The 16,438-nt window shown below is 46.6% G+C and overlaps 1 protein-coding gene across 1 annotated transcript in view; it reads right to left on the reverse strand.

Annotated features, from left to right (window-relative positions):
• Positions 1 to 5,356: 5,356 nt before the first annotated feature.
• The window catches only part of LOC8029078 (putative polypeptide N-acetylgalactosaminyltransferase 9), a 139,547-nt gene continuing 128,465 nt past the window's right edge, over positions 5,357 to 16,438 (reverse strand). The window contains 2 exon segments of the mRNA XM_040500216.2: positions 5,357 to 7,446; positions 12,075 to 12,203. Coding sequence (XP_040356150.1) covers positions 7,288 to 7,446; positions 12,075 to 12,203 — 288 coding nt within the window. The 3' untranslated portion in view covers positions 5,357 to 7,287.

The following is a 16,438-nucleotide window of genomic DNA, read 5'->3' on the forward strand; positions in this document are numbered from 1 at the left end:
GAACTACAGTAAAAAGGAAACTGAAACTAAACGTGGAAGGTAATGGACTCCGCTTCATTAATTGAGTCTACCTCGTTGATTTGAGTTAAGAAATCACCAGCAATTGTTATAACATAAGATTTTTAGCACAAGATTTGGCAAGATTCCCCGTTTGTATTTGATCTGCCGGCATCGCCTCCGAGGGAACCACCCGTGGTGCCGCGCTCACTGTCTTGCATCTAAAAAAAAATTGCGCTCCTGGAGCGTTGCGGAGGCTGGCGGCAGCGTGCTGAAAACGCATTTTCTATTCGTTCGGCGTCATTCGCCGAAGAAGTTCTTTAAAACCCCATGTAAGCGTTGAGACTTGCTGTTGAGAACACGTGGACAATTTTACGAGAGTGTAGTGCCGCAGTTAAAGTGCAGAACTTGTCGAAAGCAAGTTTCGCCGGTATCGCGGCGTGAGCTTCCTTGGCATGCCGAAGTGCCGCGTCTCTGTGCTTTCTCACGCTTGGATGCCGATCAAGATTCGACGCCGTGTGGATGTGTTTTGCGAGTGCAATGTGCGTGAAACCGTATGTGCCTCTGGAGCAGCGTTTTAGTTTACTCATGACGACTGATTTGTAACTTGCGGCTCTCGCAGTCCAGAAACAAGCTCGATTCAGCGTCCAGTGGCGGCGGAGGAGAAGGGGGGGAGGGAGGGAGTACAAGCGGAATGCAACGCCAGACGAATCTTTACGCTATGCTATGCCACCGCTTAGAAAACTCGTTGTAACCCTTCGTTTTACACGATCTTCACGTAGTGCGTATATCCATTTGCGACCGAAGTGCACTACAGAGCGCGTATAGCTTTATTCTTATTTCGTGTTTTTCAACTATTTACCAACCCGCGTCTGATCGAATGCCCCGATCACAACAAATAGTTGGTCGCTTTCGTTTCTATATTTTGACCCAAGTAACATCATATTCTTCAAGCTATGAAATTCTATCACCACCTCTAGTTTCACATTCTGGTGCACCTGCAACATAGCACCCCTGCCCCTGCGAGGTTTCCTGCGATCGTACCCTGTATATCATGAATTTCTCGCCGTACGAGAGTGCTCTCGAAGGCGTGCTATACACTCTTGACAGTGAAAAGCGCCCTTTTTGCAGAAACAAGCACCCGTGCCTTTGCTGCACACAACTATATTAATAGCCGAGCCGTTCTTGTTTCTTTTGCATATTACTGTGAAAGAAGCGTTATTGTTGTTTTCTTCTCAAACAAAACTCAGATGCGAGACAAAAGCAAACAGATAGGAGACTGCACATTCACACCTTTTTCTCCCGTGTACGACAGGTTATAGCTGGTCGCGATTCATCAGCGTTTCTTTTGAAGTTGATGGGTACCACAAGGCGTGAAAGAGGTGACTTACAGCTTTTCCAAGGCAGCAGCAAGACACTACAAGCCTTCGCAGCAACTGGCTAGCCAGTGCCGCTCTGTTCTGAATAGCACTGCGTGCCATGCAGAGGGTTTGTGCAAGCTCTCTGGGTGGCAACTCTAGCCACGGTAAGTGCATCCTATGCAGCTTTCTTTTAGGGATATATGTGGCTTGCAGGCCATGTCGTGCAGGCGAAATATGTACCACCCGAGGGACAGCAGTGCCAGTGGCAAGGCTGTGCTGATATGGTAATCACCGCTGCACTGTTTTCATTCAATAACTACTGACAAGGAAGGAACCAAATACTTCTAAGAGATTCTTGGTTGTGCTTTGATGAACTCCAGCTCGCTTACGAACAGGTGGATGGCACAGGTGGCCTTTCGTAATGGACTTGATGTCTGTGTTAAAAATGCAGCCAGACTTCCTTTTAATTTGGGGCGTTTTTTTGTTGCAGGTGACTAGCATTGCAGTAGAGAAATATGCAAAATAGTATAATGTTTGCATTAGTTACCTAAATTAATGGCGGGAATAACTGACCTACATTTCCACCGACTGAATTTCTCAAAGGGTAACTAGCCTTTGAGAAATGCAGTCGGTGGAAATGTAGGCCAGTTATTCCCGCCATTAATTTAGGTAACTAATGCAAACATTATACTATTTTGCATATTTCTCTACTGCAATGCTAGTCACCTGCAACAAAAAAACGCCCCAAATTAGATAGCTCGCTGCACTATGTCCTTTTTCCGTAGCCTGTACAACTTGGCGTCCTCCCCCGATTGTCTTATATGGCTGCTTCTGTGTTTGCCTAGGCACTCGGTTGAAATTGTGAAAGATGTCTGCATTGCACATAACCGTCATGAAAGCCAGTGTGGACGTAGCTGGAGTAGCCCCCAATATGGCTTCTCTAGCTCGACACAAGCAACATTCCTACCACTGTCGTGTTCGCAGAAAAGAGACCAGCGATTTTTTGAGCAACCCCACCTAACTATATTTTCGAAATCGCCATCTTTTACTCTTTCCGGTATGCTATTTACCATCGCAAAATTCAAAAAAGTTATTGTGAAATCGACAATTGAAAATGACGCCAAAACCAAGATTCAAATATACTTGCGCTTTTCATTGCCATGACGTCACGGGATGGCAGGCTTGCGGTTCAAGCGGGCTGTCTAAAAATGAACTTTTTTTTTTTTGCACACAGCAGTTGACATGTTTGGCAGCGAATCATTTGCCGTGTGATTCCTTTGTAGCTATGTGTGTTCCGCTCGCTGTAGTGCACTTTAAGATGAGTTGTTTAAGATGAGTTGTTTTGTGCATTCAAGAGTTGGAGATGAGTAGTGAGTGCCCGTGGTGAACTTCCGTTATCGGCTCCGAAAAGAATACCCCCAGATGTTGCGTGAAGAGCTGCCTCAGATGTCCTGCGTCCAAAAAAAGTGGTATTGTGTGGCAGAGTCTGCACAAGTTTCCGAAAGATCAACAGGATCGGGACCAATGGCTGGCTGCAATTCCTGTAGAACATTTAAGGGCACCTCGGAAAGCAGATGCTATCCGATTTATATGTTCCTTGCATTTTGTGGAAAGTGATTACATTGAGTTCGCAAGTGCCAAAAAGGAAATCCCATGCCGTTTAGTTCAGCAACGTTTCGTTCACAACATGTTTTCTTTTTCAGTGATAATTGTAAAAAAAGCAATGTAAGTATCGCAAAATGTTTCAAAATAACAAACAAAAAATGCACGCTCACATTTGGGATGGTACCCGGTTCTGCCGCGTGTGAAGCGGAGATCTTTCCACTGAGCTACTGGGGAAACACTTTCGTTAGTAATAATGCAGCCGGTCAATGTGTTTCGTTTGCTGGGTATCAAAGCGGATTCTTTTCAATCAAAGTGGGTGTCCCCCAGGGCTCGGTCTGAAGTGCACTGTTATATAATCTTTATGTTAATGACCTCTCCATGGTGGTACCGATTTCACTATTTCAATATGCTGACGACACCGTTATTCTATCTAGAGTGTCCAATTATTCAGATGCCTTTTCGTCTTTACAAACTGTGGCAATTAAAACTATGGACTAGTTTGAGGCTAATTTAATTAAAGTTAATGCATCCAAAACGCAGTTAATATGTTTCCACAATCCTTTCAAAAAAGTTATGACCTCCTCTTTACGGTTACATACGTCTAAATGTCCATCATGTGCATGTGAGCCTATACAGCATACATCGATCTTCTATAAAATATCTTGGCATATTCTTTGACAGTGACCTAACCTGGAACACTCATCTTGCTCATGTGTGTAAGAAAATTCGAGCAGTGTTGTGTTTGCTATACAACACGAGATATTTTATGCCACTCTCCGTTCAAAAAATTGTTGTACATCTTCTTGTCTACAGTGTGCTCCGTTACGGTATTATCGTGTATGGTCATTGTGCTCAGCTGCGTTGGCAAATGAGAATTAATTCGATTCTGCGTTTTTTGTTAAAGAACATTTCCTATGATTTATGCCTTGGTAAGGACATTTACATGTTTAAAGTACTACATTTGCCTGATTTTAACTCGCTATTGATGGAAACTGTTGTTCATAGGCATTTTCGGGATAGTCAATTTAAAGTTCCGTATGTATACCTTCTTGTATTCTTAGGCCTAAAGAGCTCTACCGGATACCTCAATGTTCGACAAGATTTGGAAAAAGAGCTCGGAGTTACTATGAACAAGCATTTATGAACAAACTACCTTCTAGTATTCTAAATTTAAGAACAAAATACAAGCTCAAGAAAGTTCTTAGAAATTTTAATTCGAAAGAGCTCACTAGTTTGCTTTCGTTATTCTAATTTCTTTGTGTGGATTTTACTTTACATGATTCATTTTGCAAACGGCTTGTTTCACTGATAGTCAGAAGCTGCCAGTCAAGCCCAATGTGGCTTAGGCAGGTCTGACCTAACATATGTTTTGTTCATTTGCCATAAATTATTAATATTATTATTATTATTATAATAATAATAATAACTGTAGGTTGGAAAGTTTGCTGCCGATTTTCCTCCAGCAAAGGCACTCCCAGGTCGAAGTCTGGCAGCACCACGCATTGGTCAGATTCGCACCTAGTGAAGAAATCGTACGCGTGCATATTCAACTCGAGGTACGCACTTCATGCTCGACGTTTGCACGAGCGACGTCTTCAGGCACGAGAAGGGGGCGACGGGTCGGCGACGTATTTGTGCAAATCGGCTTGGTGGTCGGGCGTGCTGTACGGGATGAATACCAATTCTTTTGATCGGTCCAAAATTTCTCTTTCAAACGAAGACAGAATTCGCCGGTACTGCGAACGACAGTTCTGAAGTAGAGGTTCCACGCCCATTGTCCGTTGCCATCACCATCCCCGCAAAACGACGCCATGTTGAGAATTACACAGTGAACGCACAGAATGCTTCCGGTTCTCGGAGCAACTTTTTTTTTCTTTTCAATCAACGTATTTGCAGCTTTTCAAAAGCCACAAAAAATGGGTTTCATATTTTTTTTTTCTGTTTTTAATATTGTATGTGTGCCTTCAATGACAAACGAGTTTGATTAAATTTGGTAGTTGTGTCTAAACCTTAGAAAATGGCTTGTGACCACGGAAAAGAGAGTGAGCGCGACTCAAACCGGCCAGTTTTTGATCGGCAATTTTCGGACGGAAAGAAACCGAATTTCGAGCCGCAATTTCTGTTCTGGGTAGTTGGGCTCTCATATGTCACAAAAAAACTAAAAAAGCTCGGCGCACATAAATACCCTGTCAGTGTCCCTTCAAGTTAAGTTAATATATTTTTGTATACCAAATTATTGATATATCAAACTATTTTACGATCCCCATTGAATTCTATACATCCGAGTTCGACTGTACACACGGATGAAGAGCGAGACTGGTTGACACAAACGCTAACAACTGATTCTTCCAGCAGTTAATTACCCATCCAAAAAATTGCAAAAAAAGAAAAAGTGCAGGACAGTAACAGTTTTATTAATGAAAAGTGAACCATTTGCAAACTTTTACTTTCAGTAAGGCACAATTATTTTGAATATCTGACGTCCAAAAGCATTTCTCTTTTCATTCTTAGAAATGAAAACACACATGCACACGTGCAGCAAAAATAACTGGAATGCTTGAGCTGACTAGAAGGATGGAATGCAGTTTTTTGAAAGTTCAACCAGAAAAACGAAAGAAACAAGTGCTACACAGTAAAACAGCTTCCTTCACCTCAGAACAAAAGGTTTAACCACATCGCACGACAGTGCACCCGGTACCGCCCCCCCCCCCCCCCCCCCCAAACGACACAAAACGAAACAAAAGCCCCACAAAACTGTAAGACCTTCCTGGAAAGGAGAGTATCAGATGCACACCACACCACCCCAAACTTGAAACCAAATACATGTGTAGCGCGAGAAAAAAAAAAATATGGAACAGCTCAACAGCATTAGCATAACTTAGATGGTTCACAATACAAAAATGATGTTTGTGCACTGTTTCTCATCCTTTGTCGCAGCCCAGAAGCTCCCAACTCCTGTGGTTCCTAGGGGCTGCAATTTGTTACAAGGTCCATACAACGTTGCCTGGCAAGGGCACACGCTCAACAAACGCAACAATAAAACAAACAATTAAAAACGATGCAGGTCCGAAAGAGGCACTGTTGGCAAAGCACACTGTTCCGGGGCAGTCTTGGTTTGTGCAGCTCTTGGGTCCAAGTTTTGTGCTGTTCGCTGTGGATTTGATTTGCCCGCAATGCCTCGGGGAACGGTTCTTGGCACTTGCTCTTCTCGTGGAAATCCCTCTTCTTCCGTCCTCTTCCGCCTTCGAGTCTCCCACCCCCGGACGGTTTCGCGGTGCACCCAGCGACACCCCCACACCCATGTGCACTCAAAGTTTTCGATAGTCCACATCCAGAGCTTCCAAAAGTTCAGAGGAAGGACTGTGGTTACCGGAACGACCACTGGCGCTTCCCGGTGCTTCTTCTCGACGTCCGGCTTTTGCTTCTGGCCTTCTCCGGCTTCCAAATGACGCGGAGACTGCCGAGCCGAAGAGAGGACGTGAACGAAGCGGTGGCGGACGAAGCGAAGAGATGCCTTCGGGAACATGTGCTCTCAGTGCCGACCGCCAGAACGCCACGAGGCAGGCGAAATGTGAATAGACTCGGAGGAAAGGCGGCCCCATACCTCTATGCTTCCACAAGGCACGTGGAGCGCCAGTTGCCACAAACACCGAGACGAACATGATCTGCGCTTAGATGCCTTAATCTGTTGAAGGTTAAGAGTAAAGGGACCAAGCTCCTCCCAGAAAACCCTTCCACTCTTTCAAATGTAGCACAGTGAATGCTGGAGAGGAGGAAGCTACCAACCATGGCGAGCAGAGAGCTTCGTGGGAGGGGTGTATGCCGCTATTCTTAACCTGTAACAGACTATAGGCTCAGCAGTGCCGACTGTTGTACGGAGTTGGTGCTGGGTTTGAGAGTAGTTAAGGTATTGCTCGAAGACGAGGACAAAAGGAGGAGAACTGGGCAACACTGTCCACTAACTTTCAACTGTTTACTCGTAGGAATAAATAGATCTGCGAATAGATGGTTGAAAGTTAGCATGCAGTGTTATCCAGTTCTCCCCCTTTTGTTCTTGTCTTCAAGCGCTGCCACGTATTCTCGAATATATATGCTCAATGTTTTGCGCGCTGTGAACCTAAGCGCAGATTACGTCCTTCGGCCAAAACTTTGATTGCCCGCAACTTGCGGCAACTGGTTCTCTCCCCGTGCGCTTCGCGTGGGAGCAGACGGAGGGGTCTCCTTCCCACGAGGAGGGTCCACTCACGGTCGAGCAAATGCGGCACCCGGCCCGTGACGTCCCGCCGCCCGGCGCGGAGGCCGCGTCGAGAGGGGCGGGGCTGCCTCAGAGGCCCTTCCCCTGGTCGGCGGCCTTTGTGGCATTGTAGTTCTGGAAGATCCAGTGCTGCCTGAGGTTCCCGTTGCACGTCTCCATGGACACCTTCTCTCGGTCCTGCTTCATCTCCAGGCACTTGTGGCTGCTGCCGTGCTGGATCGTGTGGCTCTGCGGGAGAGCCCAGAGATTGCCCTGAGCCTCAAGCATGGTGTGAGGTACTCCTCAGGGGAAAACAGGCGGCACGGCAAACGCACCGACGCGATCGACCCAAAGTCCTATCTGCATGCGCCCATACGCCGACAGCGTCTCCGCCAGTCAGACAACGCAACCAAGAAAAAAAAGACAAGAAAAATGCACGCTTTCTGCTCGACGCATCTGACCTCGTTGGATGCCATTTTAGGTAACGCCACTTGCAACTGATTCAAGGAGAAGATATATCTGGCAGCTGCAATGCGCGTGGGGTCCAAACCAAAATATTTCTTGCACCGTGGCCTCGAGTCAATATGCCATTCAAGCACCAAGTCGTTTCAGCCATTCAAACAGTGGGGCTTTCACTAAATCTACCGCAAAATCCAGAACGAATGCCCGCCACCAAAGGATCGCCTACATCATATTTTATCTCATTACCTCTCCACTGTGGGTGGGCTTTCACGCGGGATTTCATGGTAGTTTCAGAATGGATGTTTTCAAGTACAGTAGACTCATTATTTCGAACTCCAGGAAGCCACGCATTTTGTTTGAATTATCAGGAGTTTGAATTATCAGAAATTCATCTAAATATGACGCAAGATAAATTTATGATTTACCATATAAACGGCTACATATAGAAAACAGATATTTGATGATTTCCTCTACATAGGCCTACTGATCATAAGCAGGTATGCCACACATGAAACATTTGTGAAATGTATGACATAAGTTTATTTATCTCTCAAAAATGTTGTTTATCGTGGAATGTCTAGACAGCACATGACAACTAAAAAAAATTTAGTCTTTCTCATCAGGCCAAGAAGTTATCAAATATGAACTATTAAGCATGAGCACATGAGCGATGAAAACGGGCACCGCACGGCAGTTTTCATAACAACTTGCACGGATGCTGTGATGTGGACCTGAGCCATGCCACCACGTCGCAGTGTCGACTGCCATGTCGCAGCGTCCACTAAGCTGCCATGAAAATTGCCACGTGGTGCCCACTTATAGCTCATGTGTGCCCCGCTTAAGCTTCTCTGGGTGCACTTTTCAGTGAGCACCGGTACACGGTGAAGAAGCTCCGCGGGTGTTGCCTCTCTGCAGTGCACCGGTGCTCGGAAAGAAGCACATTCAACGAGGCCGCGAAAACAAAAAGTATGAATTACACGAAAACGCTGCTCGAATTAAGCGGCTTATGAATACATTCAAGACATAGCGGGAAAACCAAAATTTTGAAATTTGTTTGAATTAACGAAAAGTATGAAATATCCGAGTTTGAATTATAGTGAGCCTACAGTATTCCCATTTTCCAAAACGGTTAGCAAACGGAACACACTGCCGCAAGAAATAGTTAAATCCTGTAACTCGTCAGATTTTGGCATTTTCCTCAAAATAACTCTTAATTTAGTCTTTGTCAAATTGTTTCGTAACAATTCCTGGAGGTCCCTTGGAGATTGAAGGTAGTAGATTGTTTGCCCTTTTCATACTTGTTCTTCACATCAAACTTATGTTGCTTTCGTGTTTCGTATGTGTGCTGCTGTATTTCGCACCAACCGTTAAATCTCGTATGAACCCCCCAACAAGAAATTACAGGAGGACGCTTCAGCTTCTTCTTTAAAAGTGGAACGTGATAGCTAAACATCGGTAGCGTGTCTAGCTCGCAACCAAAGGGTGTGTGTTCGAATACCGCCTCCACCTAAAATTTTTTTTCCTTTAAGGCAAGTGAATTACTTTATAAAGTGAAATCGTTTGAGACAAGAGGAAACTTTTAATACGCATGACACGTCATGTTTTAATCACTTTCATTCCACGCGTGACGTCACGTTTCACGCGAGCGTTGTGGGTCGTTTGAAATCCCTGCGCGAGGTCATGTGGCTGCGACGTCATGACCCTGTTGGCCCATCGGGATTTTCCCGTGCCACATCACCGACGCTGTCTTTTTTGCGACATGAGCTCCTTAATGCCGTTGCTTTAGAACTTCGAAACATCGCCCACCCCTTGATTCTTGTCAAAGATTACAAGATGTCCGACAGGAATCTCATCAACCACGTGATCTGCGGCACCGGTAAGTGAGTTTGCAGCAGGTTTCCGCGTGTTTATCCCACCGTAACACGCGAATCTGCTGCACCTGTGATCTGCACTATCCGTTCCCGTGGTACGCGAATTCGTAGGGGGTTCCCGCGTGCGTATCTTGTACGCGATGTGTGCGTGTGATGTACATTCCAGTGATGAGCAAGTTTCCAGAGGTTTCCCTGAGTGTTTAACATACTGTGAACCGCGAACTGCCTGCATCCGCGATTTGCGGTATCTGATTCCGTGACACGACAGTTTGTAGTGAATTCCCGCATGTTTATTGCACCATGGAATGCGAATTTGCAGTGTCTGCTATCTACGGAATCAGTGATGTTTATCGCCAATGTTTTATAAAGTTTTGCTGTCGCATCCCTAAAGATCACCCACCCAATATTTTGCAACATTTATCTCTTCATTTTGGGTGGGCGCTTTTACGAGATTTCACAGTAGGCTTTTTAATTGTAGAAAAACTGGAGCCCTTTGTTCAGCATCTAAAAGGCACTGCTGTCTCTTAAATAACTGTCTGAATTTTGAATTTTTTGTTTCCACCCTTACGACATTTCTAGACTGGAAAATGTAGCGTTTGTAGAAGGGTATGCAATTGGGCTAGTTGGCGATTCATTGTATAGATGTTTATCGTCCTTCAACTAGTCCGTCGCCCTTTTAGCATTTCTATATCTTACACAATAGTTTGCAATTAAATAAAATAAAAGATCTGGCAATAGTGACAAGTGGCCACCAACCAAATCCCAGCAGAACTGATACTACGAGAAATGCTGCAGCAAAAGATGGGCAACATTGACCACTCAAAGGTTTTTAAAACATGCGCCGTTACATCAGTTTGAATAGAATTAGACTATGGTCGCTTTGACAGGGATTTTTCTCTTTTGCAACATGGGCTGCTTGCTCTTTTGAACCATATGACTGCCCGAAGCCCTTCACGCAGCGTGCTCTTTATGATCTCTCATTAATCAAAGGTGTTCTTCAGGTGGTTTTGGAGCATTGTTGTTCCTGTTAAAATTTGAGAACACTTTTCTATGACTTGCACTGAGCTGTCAACATCCGACGGTTTTGTGTGGTACTGCCATACAAGACATTTTCCGGCTTTTGCTCCTTGCTTGCTCAGTGGCTCATTAATTTCAGCTGAGGCCATACTCAGAGAGCACGTTCGAAAAGGGGCAGTACCCTCATTATCTCGAGCAGCTAGCACGGCTGAGGAATAGCCAAACAAAGCACACAAAGCAGTGATAGCCATCTTGTTCAGTAGCTGAGCTGTTATCTATGGCGATTCTTATAACCATTTTGTCTTTCATTTCCAAACATTTATAAATACTTTGAAAAAACATTCTAGAGATATGCTCATTGTTTTGCCTATTTTTATTATGCAAGGAATACATAATGTATATAGCTAAAGAAGTAGTACACAACTTGCCTGATAAAGAAACAAAAAAAGAGAAACCAAAACTACTTTTGTTTTGTGGGGCAGATAAGCGTTACATGAAAAACGGAAACAGAACAGATAGTTAATGCATCGTGTGTAGATTTCAGTGAATAAACATCCCGAGATACTTCAGAACGTTCAGGGCACGAGCGGCACGGATATTATTTTTTATTTACCCAAATATCTGGAGCTCTGTCCGACTATCTGTAGACTTTACAAATATTTCGGCCGTGGCCGAATGTTCAGGACATTCTGAATATGCAATTCTTGAATCGAATACATATTGAATAAGGAAAATATTCTATTCATATTCAAATTTTGAATATTTACACAACCTACTGAAAAGGCATTCATGCACACCTAGATTTTTGACAAAACATGGGCCACAATTAATGAGGCATCTGAGGTACGCGCTCATTAATAAAAATACTGATCTCAAAAAGAGTTTTTACGACAAAAATTGGGTTGTGTGTGTGTTTATACAGCCTAGAACTTGGTCTGCCTCACAGGGGCGACGAGTCTCCCAGCTGTAGATGAGAAATTTAGCCAGTGCGGTACAGCCGCTAGCCTGGGGTCTTTAACGTGCATCACGCAGTAGTGATACACGACCGCACGCCGGTACGATTCTCATCCAGATCGAAACGGGCAGGGGTGGGGCTCGAACCCAGGATCCCTGGGCTCTGCAGCGCGAGCTTTCGCTTCACGTGCTCCGAGCTGGTGTGCACTAGACCACTTGGCCACCGATCCCCCCAGTTTTTACGACAATTGAAAACATGTTGGTTTGAAGGTTCAAATTTTGAATGGCGTAATTGCAGGCGGTGAAAAAAAACAACAAAAAAGTGAATCCTGCAGTCTGAAATGTAACAATCCTCCATGCTAATCCTCTGGTTTCGGCTAAAATTTGCAGTTTTTCTCGTTGAGCCTAGACTCTGCGGCAAAAAGATGGGGGATGTTTTGACACTAAACCGGCATTTTGCGCTACAGACACTTGGTACTTCATTTTCCGCGGTGCCGGAGGACATTCAAAGCGTGAAAGTTAAAGCACCAGCAGCTGCCACAAAACCCTGTCCTCTGAAAGGGATATACTGACCACGTCGTCGTAGAGCCACAGCTGGTTGCCCTTGGAGCCGTGGCAAGGGTAGAGGATGACCTCGTCCCCGGCATAGTCCAGGCACGCTTCGTCCCGGCGGATCTCCCCTTCCTTGCTCAGCATCCAGTACTGTGGCAGACACAACATTGAGTCAGCAATGTCTCGAGAGAAAAGGTGATGGCCCACGCAAACCTACCATATTTACTTGCACAATGAACACACTTTTTATCCCGAAAAGTTGACACATATTTGGGGTGCGCATTCATCACGCGGGGTAAAATTTTTGCATTTACACACTTCGTGCAAATGTCATATTAGGTGCCAATGACATGGCAGGGTACCGTGGCACATCTCCACTGATGGAGGCGCACCCATGGCTGGTCGGGAGCACGCCACAGTAACCATGCTTCATAAATTGAGGATCTTTTTAGGGTGCTTTCGGCGTGCCTTTTGCCGAAGGAAAAGCGCCCTATGAAGCTCACTCAGAACGGAGAGCGACGCGACCATTCTTAGACCTAACCACTTTCACGATTTCACTGTCCGAAAGCGGACCACAGACGACGGCGTGTTCACTGACGTCAATGCATCTAATAGGTGACGAATGTCCGGGAATGGGCAATTCCTCGACCCAAGCTTCGTCAAGTCCACGTGCCGCTCTGTCTCACAGTTGATTACTTCCGCAGCTACGCACTTGCGGTCATTACCGGAGCGACTTGGCTTGGCTTGACTTGGCCTGACCGCTTGGCAGCAAAAGAAAATTGGCTTGGTGGGCCTGGTGGCTAGCTAAGTTGGATACAATTCTCGCAGAGCCGAAAATTGGAGGCGCGTTCATTACACGAGGAAAACAAAAAAAAAGACGTTTACAACTCCCTGTACTGCCGAATTAGAGCGCAGCTCTTGAGGAGGAGCAGAGCAGGGTATGCCCCTCCTCCTCTTCCTCTCCTCATCCTCCTCCTCTCAATCTGCTCCCCTCCTCTTCCCCCACTTCTCTCTTTACCGCTCCTTCCCTCCTCTCTCGTGACGTTACATGCGAAGGCCTTGTGACCTTCACGAGTGAAGGTCACGTGAAAGTCGTGACCTTCACGAGTGACCTTTGCGACGTCACTTGTGGCTCTAGTGACCCTCGTGACGTCATATGTGACGTCATTATAGGAAACGTCCCACAATGCAACGTGCGGTTACGCCGATGGTGACGCCGCTCAAACCAGAAACAAGCGCCTAAGAGCTACGCTCTAAGAAGTCCAAATATTGGTACCCGTTGTGGGGGGAGCGTTCATTATGCGAGTAACTATGGTACATTTCATCCTCCTATTAATGCGAAAGCATTAACTGTGCCATGGAGCAAGCCGACGTCATCAGTTTGAAGCGCGAAAACAGCATCTAGTTTCCCTGATCCCAAAGGTCCCATTGGCACGCACGCGGCGACGAGGCTCCCATTGGCTGCTGCACGCGTCAGTTTAACTACCGCCGCCAAATGGTGCTGCGTGGCCGTGCCGCCAGCACATCGATAAATCTAACCGCCGCAACCCCACGCTACTACAGACCCCGTGCCGGTTAAAACGAACACGTTGGCGCGTGCTCGAAAGCTGCTGCTCATCTCGCCGCTGAACAACATGTCGTCGCCTCCATCATCCACATCGTCGGTGGTGCTCCTGCTCATCTCGCCGCCGATGAATATGGCGCCGCCTCTAGCATCCACAATGTCACCGGTGCGTCTGCCACAACTCAAAAACAATACTTGCGCCACAAAACTTCGCGGGTCACTCCGCGGCATTCCATTGGACATTCATGCTTTCGTATTCACAACACACAAGAAGTGCTTAGGTGTCTTCACTCTTTTTAAGCCTTAGGTTACTATAGTCGGTGACAAGTAAAAAGTTCAGGGGAAGCTCCTCCCACCCCTTTCCAGTTTAGCAGAGCGAACACTGGTGAGAAAGTCGCCTCCTCTCCAGTGTTCGCTCTGCTAAAACGGACAGAGAAGTTTCCCCTAGCTGAACTCTGCCACCGACTATAGCTTGTAGAGAAAAGCAGAACAAACTCCTCTCACACAGCCTTCCACCCTTTCCACTTTAGCAGGGCAAATGCTGGAGAGGACTGAGCCTCCAATCGTGGCAAGCAGAGCGTTCTGCGGACGGAGCTCGTCCCGCCACTCTGCCTGCAACACGCTACAACTAATCACGTCAAACTCGCACCCCTCACGACCACCGATGTATGGCAGTCCCTGGCCGTCTTATCGTCCGAAAACCCATCCAAAATCCACATCGACCACCCCCTCTTCTCCAACAGCTGCAAAGCCCTCCTCTGGGCGGTGACAGCTCGGGCTAGTTTGGGCACCTTGCAAGAATGTTGCGAAAAAGGCTGCAGTGGAAGGGGTTTTACTCATCTTGACTTTGTCGTTTTATGGTTTTATAATGATCTACCTGCTTCACGGAGTGCCATTGTACACCAGTGCTGAGGCAACCCCTTGCACCGTACTCTGCTAGAGGTCACACTCTGGAGTGAGGATAGTCTGTTATGTGCCGATCAAACTGGTTCCTTGAATTTCCTCTCCTCGGTGCAAATGATGAAAGGGTAAGAGACTTGGATTGTGCATTTTATATAAAAGTGGGACACATACGCAGACAATCTGTGCCATTTTACAGAATAGCTGTTAACCCATTTGCCGCCAAAGCCGGTGAATCGCCAGGCGTGCCGTCAGGGGCCATACTGCCAAAGCCGGCGATTCGCCAGTCTGCATGAATTTCTGTTTTAAAGAGCCATTCAGAGATGGCGCGCTATGTAGACTTGGGGTAGGGTAGTTAGATACACTGCCAACAGATGGCGAGGGTCATTTTGTTCACTCTGTTTGTTTGAGCTTGTTCTTTTGTGTGTCGTTTTTCCCGCTCGACCGCTGCGTGCTTGGAGAAGATGACAGCGTCCAGTGTACGGTGTGGCCTTTTCGGCAATGACGACGGGACCTGAGTCTGGTGAGGATAATGAGTTTTCTGAGCCTTCTGTCGACGACGGGAGCGATTCCGACAGCACTTCCAAGTCCGAATCACAACAAGAGCGCACTGGTTGTGCGACGCCTAAGCGACTGAAGATGGAGTGCTTCAAGATCTTTCATACGAGGAAGAATTGGAAAGGGCCTATTTATTTAAAGACTTGAACAAACAACTTAAGCATGTAAATAAGCATGTATCCTTGTTTTCTGCACTGAGTTTTACTGTAAAAGCTTATTATACAAGCAGAATAGTCACGCCTAGTGTGGTTCTGTTTTTGGGGGAAAAACATGCAATACAAAAGACCCGGCAGCGCGCGACGCGCACGGTATCGAATAGGTTAATAGGTTAAGGGTTAGCTTCCCCAGTATCTTGTCCTTCAGCAAACAAATGACAGAAAACTTTGGACAGCTACCACCACCTATGAGCGACGGCAGCAAACAGACAACCAGCTTGCCAACTGCCTGGTTGCCACGTCGCTCATAGATGGCGGTAGCTGTCTAGCCTTTCCACTCTGGCTTGCCGACTTGCGGCCGGCCATTACTTCATTACCACCATAGTACAGCTTCGCTGGTCTTCCTTCTTCACCAGAGTGGAAAGGCTGAAAGATTGCTCAGCTCTTAATTAGGCGCCCGTTTTCAGCTTGAGCGGCGTCGGCATCGCCGTAACCGTGAAGTCACGTGACCCCCGTGAGGTCACAAGGCTCACGTGACCTCACAGTTACGCCGACACCACACGGAGGGAGGAGTAGCGAGGAGGAGGGAGGAGGGGTATACGCTCCCCTCGGTGCCCTTCCTTCTTCCTCCTCAAGAGCTGCGTTCTAATTCGGCGTTACAGGGAGTTGTAAGCAGCTTTCATTTTTAGTCTTCGCAAAGCAGGTAGGCCTAGAGAGCTACAAAAAAGATTGTAGAGCCCCTCCACTTTATGTCAAGATGGAAAACCAGCGAAGCTGTTATTGGTGCTACGTCTAGGACAATGCCTAGAGGACGACATCTAGAATGACCTCAAGGACGACTTCTAGGATGTACCTTTAGGTGATGCCTAGCCTAGAGGACGACGAACGACCTTGAGGACGACGTCTAGGACGACCTCAAGGACGACTTCTAGGATGACCTAGAGGATGACGTCCAGGATGACTTCTAGGACAACCTCCAGGACGACGTCTAAAGGACGACGGCTAGCGTGACCTCTCAGACGGCCTCCAGGACGACCTCGAGGACGATGTCTAGGACGACCTCGAGGACGACACCTAAGACGACCTCAAGGACGACTTCTAGAACGACCTCAAGGACAACGCCTAGAGGACGACCTCAAGGATGACTGCTAGTACGACATCGAGGACAATGTCTAGGAAGACCTCAAGGACGACCTCAAGGACGACTT

This window comes from Ixodes scapularis, unplaced genomic scaffold, assembly GCF_016920785.2.
Source record: "Ixodes scapularis isolate PalLabHiFi unplaced genomic scaffold, ASM1692078v2 PGA_scaffold43__4_contigs__length_2004386, whole genome shotgun sequence".
NCBI lineage: Eukaryota > Metazoa > Arthropoda > Arachnida > Ixodida > Ixodidae > Ixodes > Ixodes scapularis.